This window comes from Polyodon spathula, chromosome 1 (assembly GCF_017654505.1).
Source record: "Polyodon spathula isolate WHYD16114869_AA chromosome 1, ASM1765450v1, whole genome shotgun sequence".
Lineage (NCBI taxonomy): Eukaryota > Metazoa > Chordata > Actinopteri > Acipenseriformes > Polyodontidae > Polyodon > Polyodon spathula.
This window is the reverse complement of record NC_054534.1, coordinates 30,844,519-30,864,829: the sequence shown is the minus strand read 5'-3', so window position 1 is coordinate 30,864,829 and position 20,311 is coordinate 30,844,519. Positions and strand designations below refer to the sequence as shown.

General features: G+C 37.0%; 1 protein-coding gene across 1 annotated transcript; it reads right to left on the bottom strand.

Moving 5' to 3' along the window:
* Positions 1–982: 982 nt before the first annotated feature.
* Positions 983–19,367, bottom strand: LOC121317198 (threonine--tRNA ligase 1, cytoplasmic-like). The gene is made up of 19 exons (XM_041252874.1): positions 19,193–19,367; positions 18,376–18,456; positions 17,574–17,764; positions 15,727–15,850; positions 14,676–14,797; positions 12,445–12,562; positions 12,291–12,355; positions 11,627–11,705; positions 10,820–10,966; positions 10,310–10,408; positions 8,576–8,742; positions 8,046–8,208; positions 7,328–7,465; positions 4,676–4,753; positions 3,277–3,377; positions 2,955–3,059; positions 2,568–2,640; positions 2,263–2,377; positions 983–1,611 (listed from the first exon to the last, which is right to left on the bottom strand). Exons 1-19 carry the CDS (start codon positions 19,250–19,252, stop codon positions 1,463–1,465), a joined length of 2,175 nt encoding a protein of 724 aa, XP_041108808.1. The 5' UTR covers positions 19,253–19,367; the 3' UTR covers positions 983–1,462.
* Between the last annotated feature and the right edge of the window lie 944 nt (positions 19,368–20,311).

The window sequence follows — 20,311 nt, the reverse complement described above, 5'->3', positions numbered from 1 at the left end:
GGTTTGTGGACCTGACAAAAAAATTTCTGTAGAATATATCTCCATTACTTACTGAAATGGATGCAATAAAATATTATGTTAATGCAATGAGATCAACTTTTAAAAGTTTAATCTTACCCATAACAGATAACCAAAAACGTCTCTAAATGTATGGCAGGCTCAAGTAGAACAGTATCCAACTGTGCCTTTCTTTTAAACTTGCAATCAAGCGGCATGTCACATTTTCAAGAATAGACTAACCCTATCTCTTTAAGAGCTTGTGGTACATTCTTTTAATTTAGACATGACGCTGACTGAAAATAATTACATTACTTGGGGCCTGTATTAACATGAAATTCTTCACCTCAGATGACATGTTAAGATGTAAATACACCACCATGGAATAGCTTACAAGTTCACAACAAGAAAATTAAATGAAACGCATTCATAAAAAATACACAACTTATAAAACAAGCTCATTTAATATTTAAGCACTTTTTTTTTTTTCCTATCGTTGGTGCAAGTCGTGGGCCCAGTTTCATTGTTTGCTGACGCTTCAACTACATGACCATCACTACTTCAATGACTGAGTAAGGTTGACATTTTCCTACTTTGACTGGCTGTAAGGGTAACAGGGCTAACCAGAGACTGGATACTGTTTTGTTGGGTGGATTTTCCTCCTGTCTGGCTGCCTAGTAAATGAAGACATGGTATCCTGAGCGATGTCTTTTTTAGTGGCATCATGAGACTGCTTGAAAGTTATGTGTTTGACAAAATGGGACACATTCTACAGTATATAGATAAATGCATTGTATATTACATGAAAAATAACAAACTTAAATATTACATTTATTAAGGACACAAAGCAATAATAAATGTATATCCAAAAGCATATATATATATATATATATATATATATATATATATATATATATATATATATATATATATATATATATATATATATATATATATAAATCTAAAAGGTACCACAAAATTTATTCCTGCTGGGATATTCTAATATGCAAGACTCCTTAATCAGACTGGCAAGAAATCATGTATTATTCCAAACATTGAATTAAAAAAAAAAAAAAAAACCTTTGCACCACCCAAATCCCTTACCAAAATATTATTAATTAGTCAGAGGCAAAGCATATAAATCTGTTTAAAAGACATCTTAAAATATTTTAGCAGAATGAGGTTCTTTCCTTGATTAAACACAGATGTTTGTGAAATCACAACACTATGTGAAGAAAAAACTATTGTAGTGCAAACTGTTTTATTTCCTCTTATCTTGTAACTCATTACCTGGAAGCTGTTTGGGCGTTTCTAAAAAGTACAAAACCATTATTACGGAGACCACAAAGTAAGCAAACAGACACTGAAATAATTTAGCGACAGCAAGGATTTCAGCTAAAGCAATGGATTCATGGAAGGCTAGATCCTGATGACCACACTGTCTCAGCACTAATAGCCAGTTTCTTTAGAATTCCTCTTCTGCATTTCTGGTACGGGAGACCTTGAGCTGCTGGAGCCTCTCAATGCATTCAGAGACAGTGCGCTCGCCGTGAACCTTATTGTCTCTGGTACGTACATTCACGGTGTTGCTGTTCTTCTCCTTCTCACCAACAACTGCAAAACAAGTGGAATCCAGTTAAACAAAAACTTATTTTAACACATAACTAGGGAACTTGTATAATCCCACGATCACTAGCAAGACAAACAGAAGGACAAATTCACCACCGCAAAACATTCCACCATCTATGTGATTCAATCCAACAATGGATTCACCGTTTTAGAGAGAAATAATTCTGAAGGCGGCAAATAGTATAAACTGCTGGCCACTTTATTAGACCAGTCTCTGGGGCATGGAACACCCAAAATCTCTTGAACAAATGTTGCAGTTTACTTAAGCATTGTTGTGGATCAAGTCCACCCAACAATGCTGTGTACCCTGATAGCATTGGCTCCTTAAAAAAAGTAAATAAATAAATAAAATAACGTACTTGAACTTGAATGTTATATTACTTAAATTATCAAGATCCGCCACCAATCTGTCAACACCAAGTGTATGAAATATTACAAACTGAAAAACAGTTTCCACTGGCTTGTTTTACTGCACACTATGGCATTCACTCCAGCATTCAGTAAAGCAGGCTTACTATGGAGAGATCAGTGTTGGAGAACTGTGCTGTCAACAAGATGCAATACACCTGAATCTACTGGGCACTTCATGTGTAACTGAAATGAAATCATGAGCGCTTACAAAGGAAGCCCCCTTACCCAGAATGAAGTTATACTGTGCCAGCTGTGCATTCCGTATCTTCTTATTAAGAGTGCAGCCTTGATCCAAGTCAACATCAGTCACCAGGTGAACATCGTGAAACTGTTGGCGCACCTAGACATAAGGAAACACCACAGCGAGTAATTCACCATGCGGCTTATTCTAGAATTACTTTAGGATCAATAACAGTATTCTACCACAAAGTGGCCTCAACATTGTATTTTTTGTTATTATGCACAACCTGCTCTAAGTAGACAGATTACTTTCACTTGTGTTTAAAGGAAATGTAGATAAACTGTAGTACCGCTTTTGCGTAGTCTTCACAGGTAGGTCCCACTGGTATCACCATCACCTGACTCGGAGACAGCCAGAGAGGCCTGTTCATGCAATACACAATCATAACATGTTGTTTATTATAGATCACATTCCCTATACAATACAACAGAACACTACAGGCTCTGCTTTGAAGCAAGTGCAAATTCAAAAAGGCACACTAAGAAAAACATTTAAAAAAAAATTAACTAAATGGTATAAAGCTATCAAGAAACAACCTAATTGGGAAGAGATTTACCTCTGCAGTTTCTTGGTGTTTTTTAATAATTATATTACTCAAATAAAATGAAAAATAAAAAAGCCCTGTGTTTGCATTTTTGTAGAAGGCCCTAAAATGACACAACTGTGCACACAATACCATTTGCCTCCATAGCTTTCAGTCAAGATGGCGATCATCCTCTCCACGGACCCTAAGATGGCACGGTGGATAATCACAGGCCTCTTCTTGTCATCTCCATCATTGCTACAGAAATTAAAAAAAAAAGCAGAATGTAGATGCAATTACGTACCACTGTACTGCACCATTCTAAAATGACACGTCACAGGATCACTGATTCCTTTATTTACAGAAGCAGTATCTCTTAAAGTATATTCTGTTTTCACATCTTACAATTCAACACTCTGTGCTTAAACTATACATTAGGAACATATCATCAGGACGAGCTGGAACATAACCATACCTCACATAGGTAAGATTAAATCTAATTGGAAGCTGGAAATCCAACTGGATTGTAGCACACTGGTGGTATCGTCCAATGGCATCCTTGATTTCAATATCAATCTGCACAAAGAAAGACCATTTATTCCCACAAAATATTAAACACATTTCTACAACACACCACTATGAACACCCTTGTATCATAGCACCAAATCCACAACAACCTTTACATGAATATTTTAACTGTTATATAAAACACAAAAGTAAGCTTACTTGTCAGTCATAGATGGTAAATTAACCATTTGCAGTCCATTTATTCAGAGCTTGTCAGGTGCATCAGGTCCAATTTATTTTCACACGTGATGTTTATTTTACACACGCTGTTTATTTTACACGCGCCGTTTAAAATATATTTTTAATTTCAGAGTAAAACAGGTTTACAATGCATTGAATCGCAAAAGGACACTCAGTACTGTATCAACAGCCAAGCCCCACCCCTTGTTTGCTGTATTTTTCACATACCTATTTATAGACGTGCATACTGATAAAACCTCTCCTGATCACTCATTTTATCACCAAACTCCAAGTCAATATTTTATTACTATAACATCTACAAAAAGCTCTGCAAATGTGATATTCTTTGAGCACTGGATGCAGAAGCAGCTACCTCCTTTGTTATGTCCGTGTTATCTCTGTAGTGGATGGGGCTATGAGATGCGCCCTTTTTTTTCGGTTTTATTCGGCTCCTGTCTGTCTATCTCACTCGGCCATTGAAAGGTTTTCTCGGCTTTTTCCAGAGAAAAAAATGACTAGAGACCTATGCTTTATGTCTTTTTTATGATGTCGGACAGGGTCCGACATTGGACGGGAAAGGGAAAATTTAACGTCAGACCTGGTCCGACATAGGATTGAAAAGGGTTAATATTAAAACAACAATAAAAGTAAACGGGTTGTCAACATTGTTATGGCAATATTTCACTTTTCATCATCTTTCTCCGCATTAATATGGTGGCATGTGACGCAAAGCATAAATGGACTGTAAAACTACACCATAAAAATCCCACATTAAAAACTTTCCAGAAACACTATTCCCGCTCCATGTAGCAGACAAGATGTGCACAGCATCACAATATGGTACAGTAATACATTTCTGTTTATGCACACAGAACATACCCTCTGGATGTTTGTGCAGCTTGTGGAATATAATATTAATGCTGATGGAGGGTTAAAGATCTGCAATTAACAGGCTACATAATTGATTGAACTACTGCTTAAGCAGATTGTAACAAACAAATAACATTTATTTGTAGGAAGTGTGTTAAATGTGAGCAAATATATAAACAGGCCATTAAATGAGCTATTTGAATAGTTTCCAACTATTCTTTGATCTCATGCTGTACAAGCAAATTAACTGGACTTACCTTTGGTCCATAAAAAGCTCCATCACCCGGGTTAAGGACCCATTTCTCTCCAAATTCATTCAGGCTGCTTTCAAGTTGCTAAAATCACATTGAGAGGGAAAGCAGACATTTAGTGAAAATAAATAAAGCTTAAATTAAACCAACACCTTTTCCACATTACAAAAGTGCTGAATGGGGCAAGGTGGCACAGTAAGCCAAGGTCAGAGGTAAAATTAATTTGGTGGTCTCTTATGCTGCTCATCAGCGGCATGTCTAAAAACACTAAATTCACACCCAAAAACGTAAGCCTTGCTGGCTTAAAATAGTAACCTTTTAGTACTAGGGATGGGCATGTGTAATTATTTATACAAATAAAATCGGTTAGAAAATTACCAAATCACATAAATCAGGGGTTCACATAACTGTTATGCAGGTACACATGCGAACTATGAGTGGGGATTTCAAAGATATTCGAGAACACCACAAATACGCTGTGACAGGTCCTTAGAACGTATTCGTAGCAACCACACATAGGGACGCAGATTCCGGAATCTAGATGATACCAGTAGGAGACCGATAACAACAGAACTCAAAGGCTTAACATCGCCCAGGTAGTTTGCAGACAAACTCCATATTAAAAAAAGTTAGTGCCGTGAAAAAGTATTTGCTCCCTGTCTGATTTTCTGCATTTTTGACACTGAATTTAATCATATCTTCAACCAAAATCAAATTAGATAAAAGGGACCCTGCGTGAACAAATAACACAAAATTTTTATACTTATTTCATTTATTTATTAAAGAAAGTTAAGCAACACCCCATGCCCCGTGTGAAAAAGTAAATCGCCCCCTTAGACTTAATAACTGGTTATGCCACCTTTAGCAGCAATAACTGCAACCAAATGCTTTCTGTAGTTATTGATCAGTCTCTCACAGCTTCAGCTTCAGCTCATGGATGGATGGCCTCACATTCTCCTGTCGAATTCTCTGATACAGAGCAGAATTCATGGTTCCTTCAATGATGGCAAGTTGTCCAGGTCCTGATGCAGCAAAGCATCCCCAAATTATGTCACTACCACCACCATGCTTGACTGTTGATATGAGGTTCTTGCTGTGGAATGCAGCGTTTAGTTTTTGCCAGACATAAACGGGGCCCATGTTGGCCAAAAAGTTCCACTTAGTCCATAGAACATTGTTCCAGAACTCTTGAGGATGATCCAGGTGCTTTTTGGCAAACTTGAAACGAGCATTCATATTCTTCTTAGTGAGCAGTGGTTTCCGCCTTGCTACTCTGCCATGAATCCCATTTTTGCCCAGTGTCTTTCTGATGGTGGAGTCATGAACACTAAGCTTAGCCGAGGCGAGAGAGGCCTGCAGATTCCTCGATGTTGTTCTACTGTTCTTTCTGACTTCCTGGACAATTTTACGCCTTGCTCTTGGAGAAACTTTGGCAGGACGGCCACTCCTGGGAAGATTCACTACTGTTCCAAACTTTCTCCATTTGGACAATATGGCTCCAACTGTGGCTTGGTGGAGCCCCAGAGCCTTAGAAATGGCTTTGTAACCTTTGCCAGACTGACAGGCATCAACAACTTTTTTCCGGAGGTCTTCAGGAATTTCTTTTGATCGTGGCATGACGGGCACTCTAGAACCTGTGTGCTGACAACTTCACTCTGATGGTAAGTGCCAAAAGTTAGTCAGATTTATATTGGGCAGGGCTGTCCCAAATCAAGCCTGATTGTTAACTAAAGTATTCAAACAGCTGCCCCTATTATCCCTTTAATTGAATTAACTGGGGCTTTTTTCAGCCAGAAACGCAGCACATCAGAGACCACTGCGCACACGGTGTGGTGAATCTGCGATTAAGAGAATCAAAGTAGGTTTAAAAAAAAAAAAAAATTTAAAAAGTGTGTCTGTATATATAGTTTTGTATAGGAACATACTGAGTTTTGCGCATCGCTGTTTGTATGCAGAGTTTAAATCAAACAAACTGCCTATACTTCCATTATAAATCTTCTATTTATGCAACTGCCCCTTTTACTATAGCAACACCATGGGAACAGATTATATATAAGAGTTTATTTTTCCCTTTGCGGTGCCTAGGTTGCAGTAAAGTACTCATGTCTTCACCTCAGTTTAAAATAAAGAAGCAATAAAGCTGTTTAGGCTATATTACACGTTTGCAATTACATTCAATTTACATTAAATAAAATCCTGTGTCAAGATGTTTAATAGTCAAAGTTCCACATTCTACAGTAATTTTACAGTTAGTTGGCATTTTTTCAGTTTTACAAACAATATTTGTGTTTATGTTAGAACACCTGTCATGCTCTGTCAATGTATCAAATGAAACCTTGAAAGTTAAAGCCTAAGCATATTGTTTAAAATCAATACTTAACTTCCCAATGTACGCAGGGCTCACACAGGTCATGCTTTACTCACACAATCAATGCAGAGCTGCTTCCTGCTTCGTTCGGTCACGGACAATAATTATCACTAATAATTTTTCAGTTTATGGCTGCAATAACATTACTGTGATTATCGATAATTGTTCCAAACCTAATCCCTAGTTGGTACCCATGCATTCTAAATGTATCAATGTTGAAGTGTAAAGCACTAATAATAAAACAACTAAGAACACAAAATTGAAACACATAGTATATGTTTGAAGTATACCTTCTCAGCTTGGTCCCATACTGCAGTGTCACCAAGGAACTTCTCAGGGCGAGTGGACAGGTTGAGTTTGAATGTGAATCCAAACGCATCATAGACAGCTCGCAGGAAATTCAGACAGCCCTTAATCTCATCTTCGATCTTGTGGTTACACAAATGAAGAGTAAGCAGTTGTGAACAGGTTTGCATTTCCCATATAATGTTGAAACCAAAAGGTGGCTTTTTTTTTTTTTTTTTTTTTTGCTTCACAGAACTATTAGATTGACATACATACATACATACATACATAAATAAATAAATAAATAAATACTTTTATTACATCGCCATAACTACTATTAAAGCAGCTCATTTCACCAGGTTGAAATACTACTTTTAACCACAAGGTGGTGCAAACAGATTTATTCAATGTTTTTTTTATTGCAACAATTGTGCAGAAGTTGCTACACATGCCATAAGAACTGAGGTATACTTTAGTTTTTTTTTTAATTTTAAACTGTTAAAAACTGCCAAAATAAGAATTTGCAATTTCTTTATTTAAAAATGTGTGTGTGTGTGTGTGTGTGTGTGTGTGCGCAATATATATTTTATATATATATATATATACACACACACACACACACACACACACACACACTCTAGTTAACATTGCCTCAAAAGGACCCATGCTCCAATCAATGAATTTATCTATAATAAATCATTACTTGCTGAAACAAAAGTGCACCTGCTCCATTGTACAGAATATGTGTGCATCGTCCTGCTGGAAGCGGCGCACTCGAGTGAGACCCGTCAGCGCCCCTGACAGCTCGTTGCGGTGAAGCACCCCGAAGTCAGCCAGGCGGAGGGGGAGCTCCCTCCAGGAGCGGGGACGATTGTCAAACATCAGGCTAAAGAAGAGTCCACATTTAACATCCCAAATGGTAAACCTTTGCATCTCACTGAGCCATTCTACTCAAACAGTGTGGGCAAATTATTTTCTTTAGGCGTTAAATTCAGGTGATTATACTGTAATGCCAACAGAAAAATAATCTGTTGAACAACAGTCTAAAATGTGATTATGGAATTAATTTTGCCAAGTTAATATAAAGAGTTTTACTATAAAAGTTTTCAATCAACTCCAATATATTTTTTAATGCATTCCATGATGGCAATCTATTAGGAATTGCCAATACAAAAACACACAGGCTCATTGGGCAACTTGTGGTCCTGAGGCAACAGTGATTCATATGGAGACTCATAAAATAAATGACATACCAGTGCCCTGGGCAGTTCATAGGCTTGAGGGCAAAGATCTCTTTCTCCACCTCAAAGGAGAACATGTTCTCACTGTAGTGCTGCCAGTGCCCAGAGGTCTGCCACAGCTTGCTGTTGTAAATGTTTGGTGTCACCACCTCCTGGAAGCCTCTCTTCTGATACTCACTCTTCAGGAGGGAAAGTACATAAATTAAAATCCATCCTAAAACTAGCTGGTCACTAGATAGCGCTGGCTCTATTTCTATAAACACACTGACTCGTCTTCCCCATGTTACATCGTTTATAGCTGAAAACTAGAAATGAAGAGCAGTGACTCAACTCAGGTCAGGGAACCTTAACAAAGACTTGCGTAAAAAAATGAAATATGAAAATGTCATGTTGACCTGGGTGACAGATGCAAAAACCAACACGTGTATCAATGCCCTGGAAGCAGCTTGTTACTGACATTTCTATCTAAGCTTCTCTGGATTGAACAGTCAACAGTCAAATGTGTGACGGTAAGGACCTGTGTATAGACGGTATGATGTACATTAAAACAAAGTATATTAAACCTGTGATTTGTGAATAATATATCTAAAAGTCAGTTAGCCAGACTAGCAGTCCGACTGAAAGTTAGGAGATCATGCCAAATTTAGTTTGTGCTTCAAAACAGGAGCTGGGATTTATCCAAAGACACTGTTAGGAACCCAGAACTGTGTTCAAAGTTATACTGTATAAAAAAAGCTTTGTCACAATTTGTAATTATATGAACTTTTTTTTTTTTTTTTTTTTTTTTAACATTGTTAATGTACAATTGTAGCACTTTTAGCAAACAATATGAAATACTAAACTAAAACTAAGTGGTACGTTTGAAATGTGTAATAGTGAATTGTTCTGACTGTGGATTCGTTGAGAAACTGTGGCTCCATTAATCAACAATACACCTCCTCCATACTCCCCTTATCGTCAAAGCAACACAGCAACTTTGTTAGAAGATTTATAGATTTAATCAATCAAACGGTCAAAGGGTGATTGTGAGGCGAGAGTGTATTAAATGGAATGTCCAGACAGTAATTTATGTGTACAGAAATAAAATAATTTATTTTTATTTTCTATACACAACAAAAGGATTAAATAACAAACAAAAAAACAAAATGGTGTGAGGGAAGGAGTGCAGGGGTGTCCAAAACAAACTGTGATGACTCGTCTTTAATTACCATAAACAAAAAAAAGACAAAAGAAATGTTAGTATTTCAAAAAATCCCGCTGCACAAAACCAGTCTCTCCCTTCACCCGTTACTCCTCCTACTTTATTTTCGGACCAACCCCGAACACAGTAGTACGTTCCCTTTAGTATGTAATGTCCCGCCTCTGTAGTCAGTGGAACACCAATCCCCAACTGACAAGTGTCCTTCTCCTTCACTTGACTCCAGTGGCTGGAATTTACATACTCGTACTTCCGCCCCTCACCAAGGTGCCGCCCCTCAAAAGATGACTTTTGCCATGGTCACGAGATCTTGGTAAGGGAAGTCCCGAGTTGGTTTGATGCCATCTACTGTCGGGAGGCTGAATCACAGACCGAAAACCCTTTGACTCATCACAGTGATGTTACAGAAACTTTAAGAATGTATTTATTCATCAATGAAAAAGCATTGTGAAGACAGCTTTTCATTCTATTGTTTGCACACATAAAAGTTACAACATTTGTACCTCTGATTCAAGCAAGAGGTACAGCAAAATGAAAGTGGCACTTACCCTAATAAATTCAATTAGAGCATTGTATATAAAGGCTCCTTTAGGCAGGAAGAAACAGCTCCCAGGGCTCAGGTCATGGAAGAAAAACAGTTCTTGTTCCTGTGAGGAGAGCATTTGATTGTTTGTGAATTCATTCCTTACTGGCAACTTGACAATTATGCCATTTGCCACAATAACTTTTTTTTTTTTGTTTTTTTTTTTTTTTTTTTTTTAACCACTCATTATTATTCCCCCCCCCCCCCCCCCCCCCCACTTGTCAGTTAGTGGACGAGTTTATTTTGATAGTTCATAATCCACTTCATTCAAAATAGACTAAACTTCATCCAAAAATTGAGAGAGCACAACATTGCCATTCAGCCAGGGCAGGCCAGTTACAATTTATAAATCAGAATAATAATATTGACAATTGATACAACCTTCTTCATACTGCCATTAGCTGTCCAAGTCTCAGATAGTGGATCTACTTGTTTGAATCTCTGGTGAACAGAGTCTCAACAATCCATCACTCACCTTGCCAAGTTTGCGATGATCTCTGTTCTTTGCCTCTTCCTGAAACTTTTCCCAGTCCTTCAACATCTTGGAATCCGGAAAGGAGATCCCATAAATCCTCTGCAGGGTTTCCATATCAGCCTTTCCTTCCCAGTAGGTGGATGAGTTCTAAGAATTCAGAACATACAAAAAATGTCAGTAACACGCCATGCCATAGACAGTAATACAATGGTATCATTCAAAAAATAAACCACCAAGACCTACGTTCACAGTGTGCACACCTGGTACGCAGTCAGAGGTACAGATGCCCCATAAACAACCACGGTGTAACTAAGCTACTGGGTAGGGAGTCAAGGACATGGTCACTCTAAAAATGTTTAAATTTCCAAGTTTCAAATGGTTCCAGAGACAAAGCAACAGCGAGTACTTCAAGCATCAATCAGATATACTGCTGTTAGGGCTGCTCTTGTCAAACCATTTCCTCTATCGGCTGTTACTCTACCTTTACTATTGTGCTGCATAGTGTCTTATTTCAGCTACTCATTGGACAGCTGCAGTTGGGTTGTGACTCTATTGTAGATTTTAGGGAGTAAAAATAAAAAAGGAAAGGAACAATGAAAGCCTATTAAACAGATGTGGCACACTTCTGCACATCTGGTCAGGAGGTTTTTTTTTTTGTTTTTTTTTTACATTTTATTTGAAGAAAATAAACTTCAAGCAATTCCAGCTCAGGGTTTTGTCACATTTCATAAACCATGATGGCACAGAATACCTTTGTAAATTATTTACTTATTTATTTTAATTATTTCTCATCATGGTTACTCATACCTTATGAATCTTCATGGCCTTTATTTTCCCAGTGTGTCTGACATGAGGTCCCCTACAGAGATCTATCAAGGGGCCGCACCTGGAAATTCACAAAGAAAACATAACAAACATGCATCTATTTACAAAACACACAGGACCTTATCCAGGTACATTCACTCAGCAACATCGATGCTAGTGCTATTTCCATTTTGTACACAATGTAGAATGTATTTGATCAGTTTTAAATACATCTGAATAATCTATCAAATGCATTTTGCAAGTGCTGCTATTTAACCAACTCCAAGTGCAATTAATGATATGGCCATTAGTGATGCATTGTTAAAGTAAATCGCAGGGCTAACTGAGACATTAAGTAATTTCAGAACAACTAATTACATGAGGAATGTGATTAAAAGGAGTTTGTTAGAACAGGGAGTAGCTTGAATTGATAGAGCAACGCTTCCTTGTTTGCAATTACTGGTGAGGAGTTTCAGTATATGTTCAAATGCATTTGTCAAAACAAACTATCAAATGCATTTGCGAAGCCTGAGTTGCATATATATTATATGCATTTACATATATATTAAATATATTATTATAGGCATTTACCTTTAAATACACTTGAACCCAACTCTGGATGTAGCAAAGTACCATGCAAAAAACATGAGGGTCTAGTCTGCGTTACCTGTATACAGTAGTTGTCGGGGTGTTCACCTTCTCATTCAAAATCCTGCACTTAAACTGGTTATACTGCAAAACAAAAAAAAAAAAAACATTTCCGTGATCAATGCATGCAAACAGAACTCCTGTTTGATGTACCCTTTTAAAAGCCAACATACCTTGAACATCTCAAGCAGGGTCTCCTTCTTGACCTCAAGTCTCTCAAATGGCTGCTTCTCCTTCATGATCTTCTTGCACAGGTTCTCAAGGGCTGGGAAATCATTACTAGACACACCTCTGTGAAGAAACACAAAGTATTGCTTGCTATTTTTTTTGGTGTAATGTTTGGAGTTATGGAACACACACAAGGTACAGCACTTGGCCTTACAAATACAGCACATGGTTTCTGATCATTTTAACAAACACCAACGAAATGTAAAAATCAGTAACATATAGCTGCAGAGATGTGTAAATACAATATAAGATTCAACAGTATCCATATATCATCAGACTCTGATTTTTATGCGAAAGGATACTCTTACCAAGTTTCACCACTGATAAGTTGTGCACAGGTATTTGTAAAATATCTGCTTTTATGCGTATCTGAATGTCTGCATTCATGTTTCAGAACAACCAACTTGGGCTGCAGAGCAACAAGCCTTGAAGGTCTTTGTCACATTAACTGGGACCTGTTTTCTATGATCCATCAGTCTACCGAATTTTATTGCTGTGGGAACCATTGGATAAGCCAACTTAGCACTCTCTTAGCACAGCTGCTGTGGCCTTTGACAGTGGGAATCTCAGGTAGATACATAAACACAGAAAGCAGAATACTTGAGTGGGGAGTGACTTCAAGTTGGGCCCACATATTCTTCCGCATAAATTACCTAGACCAGGAGTTCCCAAACTGGGGGGGGTGGGGTGGGGGGGGGGTGTGACAAGATGGTTTCAAGTGGACCGAAGCACAACAAGAATTCTCACTCCCAAATTCAGTTTAATTACTTCAGTTCTCAATTAACCCAGGTGACACAAAGCTTGGGGGTATAACACATGTAAAGAGTTGCTTGCCGCCAACCAATGTGCAAATAAAAAATGTAGGGTTTTGAAATTGAACAGTCCCGCTACAAAAAAAGAAAACCACACACATGGTGTTGTAGTGCAGGGGTGTCCAATCCTGGTCCTGGAGGGCCGGTTTCTCTCCTGGTTTTTGTTCTAACTGTGTTCTTTAAAGAATTTATTGTACATATGAAGTTTCTATTTCAATCTTCCACCCCCCCCCACCAAGCTGCTTTGTTTGTACAGGTTTTGTAACAGCGGTTAGAAAACTACAGTTGCGCCGACACTGCAGACCAAACAACTCATTTGATCACTATTGTTATTGAACTCCAGCCATGGGTACATCTTCAGTCAGTTTTCCTGAAAATCTCTTAAACATTCCTTGCACTGACATCGCTTATTTGTGCTAAGGCTGTATCTAAGCCTCTAGTCTAATCTATGTACTAGTCAGTTTAGTAAAAACTCCCCGAATATCTATTTTTTGCAAAATTACCCTTTGTATTTTTTTATTCTGAAAAGTTTGTTGTTTTTATTTATTTATTTATTTATTTATTTTTTATGCCTTTTGATTTTTACAATGGAAAAGTGACCTATATTTTATTTTTGTAACAATTAGAGTGTGAATCACTCAGAAAACATGGTTTGTTTGAATTACAATTTAAATCAACATAATCAACTCTCTTTTTTGTTGTTTTATAAATCACCTTGGTGCTCTTGGGTTGGATTTATGTTTTGCCTTTTTGTCCCCTGGAACTGCCTTGGTGCCCCTGAACCTTCACGCCCAACAAAGGCAACATTAACTTGCCCATCAAGCCATGATTGTGTGTGATCTTTTTCCTCCCTTCCAGATTTATTCACAGATATTGTTGAATTACACTGAATTTTTTCGTTTACTGTTTTTTTTGCTGCAAACAGTTTGTGCACCTCTATTCAGAAAAAAACTGGGACATGACTCACACATCACAGTTTTTAGGTATACCAAGGCCACACTGAAGTGCTGTCAGTTCGAGTCTTGCATCAGCATCCGTATATGCAAGCACCAAGGTTACTCTTGCATTAGCATCCGTATATATCCAAGCACAAAGGTTACTTTCAACACGTATGTCAGTAACATACACCCCCCACCACGGTATATGCAACAATGTAGGTCTGACATACAGACAGGCATCTATAAACCCTCACAATCTGATACTCAATAACTTACGCTAAATAATGTGAATACCAAGTTTCAACATAATTGGTTAATTACTTTTCAGTTATATGGAAAAAATGTGAAGTGAAACACATACATACAACCGCCTCCACTATATCTCCATTGCTGGGGTAAATCACACACAGAGGAATTTAAACTTACTCGTTGTCAAGGAACATGTCATAATAAAAGCCATTTTCGATGGGTGGGCCATAGCATAGACAGCCGCCATAAACCCTCTCCATTGCTTCTCCCATGATGTGGGCACTTGAATGCCAGTAAACCTGGAACAAAATACAGAATTGGACCATTTAGAAACAACAAATACAAAAGAAGAGCCTTGATTTACTTAAAAGAGCAACCTGGTTTGGCTGTGAAATATTGCAATGGTCTTTACTCATGTACTCTTCCTAGTTGTGGCTACAACAGGGTCCTCAAACATGTCTTTTCTCTACTTATAGCCAGCCCATTAGAGTGGAACTATTAACTAAATATATCAGTATGCAATACCAAATAGAACAATTATGGTATTAATTGATGGGTCCCTCTCCCAAGGCCGAGAGAAATAAAGTTTACCTTTAGACACCTGATGTTACCAAGCTGCAGAACCCTGTATTTGTTTGTTTATTTATTTATTGATTACTTTAGTTAAGAACATAAGAAAGTTTACAAACAAGAGGAGGCCATTCACCCCATCTTGCTTGTTTGGTCATTACAGCTTATTGATCCCAGAATCTCATCAAGCAGCTCCTTGAAGGATCCCACAGTGTCAGCTTCAACAACATTACTGGGGAGTTGCTTCCAGACTCCCACAATTCTCTGTGTTAAAAAGTGCCTACTATTTTCTGTTCTGATTGCACCTAATCTCCATTTTGTTGGCCTTTTTTATAGCTTCCCCACATTGTCTAGACGAAGACATGGTTGAGTCAACACTCATGGATCTTTTTCATAGATTCCTTCTTCAATTTCAGTATCTCCCATATGGTATTTATAATGGACATTTTTACTGCCTGCGTGCACTACCTTACACTTTTCTATATTCAATGTCATTTGTCATGTGTCTGCCCAGTTATGAATACTGTCTAGATCATTTTGAATGACCTTTGCTGCTGCAACTGTGTTTGCCACTCCTCCTATTTTTGTGTCGTCTGCAAATTTAAACAACTTTGTTTACTATACCAGGATCTAACACACCAGAATCAGCAATACTTACAGCTTGAGCCTCTTCATCATCAAACTTGAGCAGCTGTAGGGTACAGTTTTCTTCCAGTGGCCGATCAAGGTCCCATAATATGTTGTTCACTTTTGAAATCACTGTGTTATCAGCCAAGCCCTGGCTGGTAAAACAAAACACAAAGACATTATCTTAACTGTATTGCAGCTTTATTGGTTTTTTAATAAATTTACTTTAAGAAGTTAGTTACTAAAAACATTGTTATGTCTAAGTACATGTATGTATGTTATGTCAAAATACACTTGCATTTGTTGGATTACTTTTAAAAATTGATTAAAAAAAAAAAAAAGTGATGGCTATATTAGGGTGATATCGAATATTCTAAATAAAATTACTTCTCTAACACCAACACATTTTTAAATACTCGTTCATTTCTAAAACAAATGTAAAAAAGTGCAAACTTGGCACAGTATTTGAGAGAAGTTAAGTGATCAGCCACTACAATTGCCACCCAATTGATAAATTTCAGGGAAGCAGGTGGCTTTCATTACCTAGCTCTGCTATTGGCTAATGGTGCACATGAGCAATGAAAGTAGCATCTTTTAAAAAAAAAAATAATGCAATGCATGGAAGTATTTTGAGAAGTTAAAACGAGACCATCATGCAGTGCAATCTCTGCAACAAGTATTTCGTTTTGTAAACCAATTAGTTAAATGCTCAATCACCTAAAATGCAAGCACCCATCTGCTGCTTTGAAGAAAACACAAAATGCATTACATCTTTTACTGTGATGACTAAGCACTACAGTGCCTACCAGTAAACCTGTGAGCAACATTTCCTAAATATCATGCTACAGTTTGTACCTAAAGGGGCATAAACTAAAGCAGAAGTATCATTGCACCAATATCTATATTGCAGGTTTTTCAGAACAGTGTGTTTTATTAATTTAAAATGCATCAGTGCTCATTGTGCTGACCTCTTTTGGCTTAAAGTAGTATTTTATATGTTTATAAGTGTTTGGTGGCTACCTCTAATCAAGTTGGGAGTATTTCTCATGCACCCTTTGCTCTGTCAGGCCCACAAACAAAGTTGAGTCTGTCCTACTAAAAGTTCAAGAAAAAGTGCACTCAACTTGCTTACAGGTGCAGCATTTGCCAAATTATGCATCACCTAGAATTTTAGGATTGAGACAAAACAGTAGTACAGTATTTCATGTTAGATTGCGAAATGTCACATTTTTCAAATTGTCAGTTTTTTTATAAGTATATGGAAAACTACAAAGCGGTATATAACGTTACAAATGAGTTAATTCTATAGGGCGATGGATGTAAAACTTTTGGCCATAGCTGAAAACAAACATACCAGAAGTCATTAGATCTAAATAAAAAACAAATGAAAAACTGATATTAACGGATTGAGTGTTTATATAGAACCTGCTGTCATTTAAACATTGAGAATGCTTTGTCATTAACATTCTGAGTGCAAGATCTACACTCAGCAAAATGATACGACTCATTAAAGCCAAAAGGTTCTAACATGACTTAATTTTTCATATAAAGAAAATAAACATGCCATGCCTGCCACTGTTTCTGAGTACAGTCTTGAGTTGCTCCAGTATAAATAACTGAAGTACAGTAGCTGATGACAAAGGCTAGCACTATAACAGGCAGAATTATAATTTGGTTTTATCTATTTATTTTAAAAAACAGATGATTTCTCTGGATCTACACTGAGTTGTGAGGGTTCAGTTTTTAATAACAACAAGAATTAAAAACATGAATGCAAGTATAGCCTGTCCAGTGGGTGTTCTTGCAGACAGCAAGAAACTCCATCTGGTACAGATAAGGAAAGCGACTCCCCCCTGCCACCACATCCATACTTCTCACCTGATTCCACATGCAAGCTTGTAAGGTGTGGTTTTCCAGGATTCTGCATCAATCTGCTTCCCATCAGGCAAGGTAACTATAATAGGTTTGCTCTCTTTTTCTGCTCTCTCACACATCAGGGTATCATGTTCTTGTTTCAGTTTATTGTAGATCTCCAATCGCTCACTAATGTACTGAGGCCATGGGCTTAACTGAGAAGAGAAACATTAGAGCTATTTTTTAAATCCACACCTTGAACAGCTATAGTCATGTGTTACTTATATGCCTATCTTTCTATTCTGTGGAAATAAGTTACAGGTGCATTAGTCTCTGTGTCAGAGTCTTCAGAACTTAAGTATACTGCATATATACAAAATAGAGAAGGTCTACATCCAGATCAACTTAGCACAAAAATAAATAATACAACTTAGACATTACATCACTAAAGTTTGAGAGCATATGTTCTTAAGGATATTATCAGAACCATTAATTCTGTACATATGATGGGAGCTAGAACTAATCGTCCACTACGATCACAAGATGCCAGGCTACTTTGCATACCAAGTATTCAGAAACAAAACTCAGGTGGTAGATGCTTCAGTTAAATTGCACCAAAATTATGGAAATTATGTGTGTTTTATTTGCTGATTATATATATATATATATATATATATATATATATATATATATATATATATATATATAGTGTGTGTGTGTGTGTGTGTTTTTTTCATGTAAAGCGCTTTGTGGCGATCCCCGTTAAAAGCGCTATACAAAAATAAAAGATTGATTAATTGATTGATTGATATGAACAACACCTTACCTCAGTACGACCTGTCCCATCTCCCCCTGTCTTGGTTTTCTTATTACCTCCATCTTTGCACTTCTCTCCTCCACCACAGCTCTGCCATAACAATTAAAACATGTTCTGTTGATTTTCTGTGGATTCAGGCTGATTTGTGTATTGCGTTCGTTACTATTTGGATGTGTACTAGAAGTAATATGATCAAGCAAGTCATACTAACACTTTGGCTATAGTTGAATATAGTGTCTTTGGGGCTGAATATCAGAAGCAGGATTAAAAGCATCAACAAAGTACTGTAAGCAACCCATACTTCAATTAATTTAGAAAAACAGAAGAGCTAAATTGGGGTTTCTTACCTCATTGTGTGCTACAACTCATTAACTATGTACATTAATACCAGTGGCTAAAACAATTACAATGTATATGTATCTGCTTCCAAAACAAAGACTTATACTGACATCACATGATCTCCTTCAATATGTATTGCAGTAATTGCATCAGACAGTCTCGATATCTGCCTCAGGTGCTGGAGTAGTTAAGTACAGCAGTATACAGTAATGAGGAGCCACAAAAACACAACTTAAAAACACACACACATTAAAACTGACATAACGAACAAGACAAACGCAGTGTACGGGAGACCGCCTAGCGGCCGCCGCGACTATATATATATATATATATATATATATATATATATATATATATATATATATATATATATATATATATATATATATATATATATATATAAACTTTACTGTACTGGTAGTATTATTGACAAGATGACAACCACTAATTTCTGCGCTTCGCAATATAGATCAATATTGTTTATTACCTTTTTCTCTGCTTCTATTTTAACATTTTCCAGCTGCTCTGTTACTTTATCTGACTCCATGGAATTTTTGTCAATTTTAACTTAACTAATCCACGTTGTATGAGATGTATGTAGCTCTGACCACCTCGCCGGTGTTTGTTCTATTCCTTCCGGATTCGTTTCGTAACGAAGGCTGATGCAACGTCTCAGTAACAAGCTGAAGCACAGCCCTTTCTAAATTCTAGTATCCATGGAGATAGCGTATACTGGGAAGTTGGATAGGTCTATCAGAAGTCACTATTTATTCAAGGCGGTGTGTCGTTTACTTTATCAGCCAATTAGATACTAAAGAGGAGCAGCATTGTATTAATATTAACGCAATAGCCATGTGCGCTGTAAAATTGCTTCCACTGACTGAAGACTTAAATGTAACGTTTGAGGGAGCACTCATTGGCTACCGACATTTCTGAAGGGGTAGGTTTATATGGCTGCCTCCTCAGACACTTTTATAAAAACATTAATCCTGATTATTCAAATTAATCAATGCTTCCACTGCACCTCAACTGCGTTATACGTACCTGAAAGAGAATGGGACTTGTTCAAATGATGGCTTTGCAAAACTAGTACAGTACTACAAATCGATCAATCTACAACGACTTCAGTGGGACAATAATTAGCGTTTAGATGTATATATTTGTATTATTAATTTATCCTTTGGATAAGACGTTAACCGAGGTCATATTGTAAGAGATGCATAGTTCACCCAGTCTTTTCGCTTTGAATAAAAAAAAGTCTGCTAAATGACTAATTATTATTATTATTATATTATTATTATTATTATTATTATTATTATTATTATTATTATAATAATAATAATATTTATTAATTATTGAATGCACTTAAATAAAATAACTGCATCCATTTTAATAATTTCTAAACAGCGGCAGATCTTAATTCTGTCACCCAAAAAAACAGACTAACAAACTAACAAAAAAACTCGACTACACATATGGGACAAGTTGATTATCTTTGCCTGTGTCTGCAGTAAAGAGTAATTTAGCCATCTCAGAACAAATTCTGAGACAAATTATTTTAGACACATTTCCCTGATCCATTACATGTCTGCAATCACGATGCTCA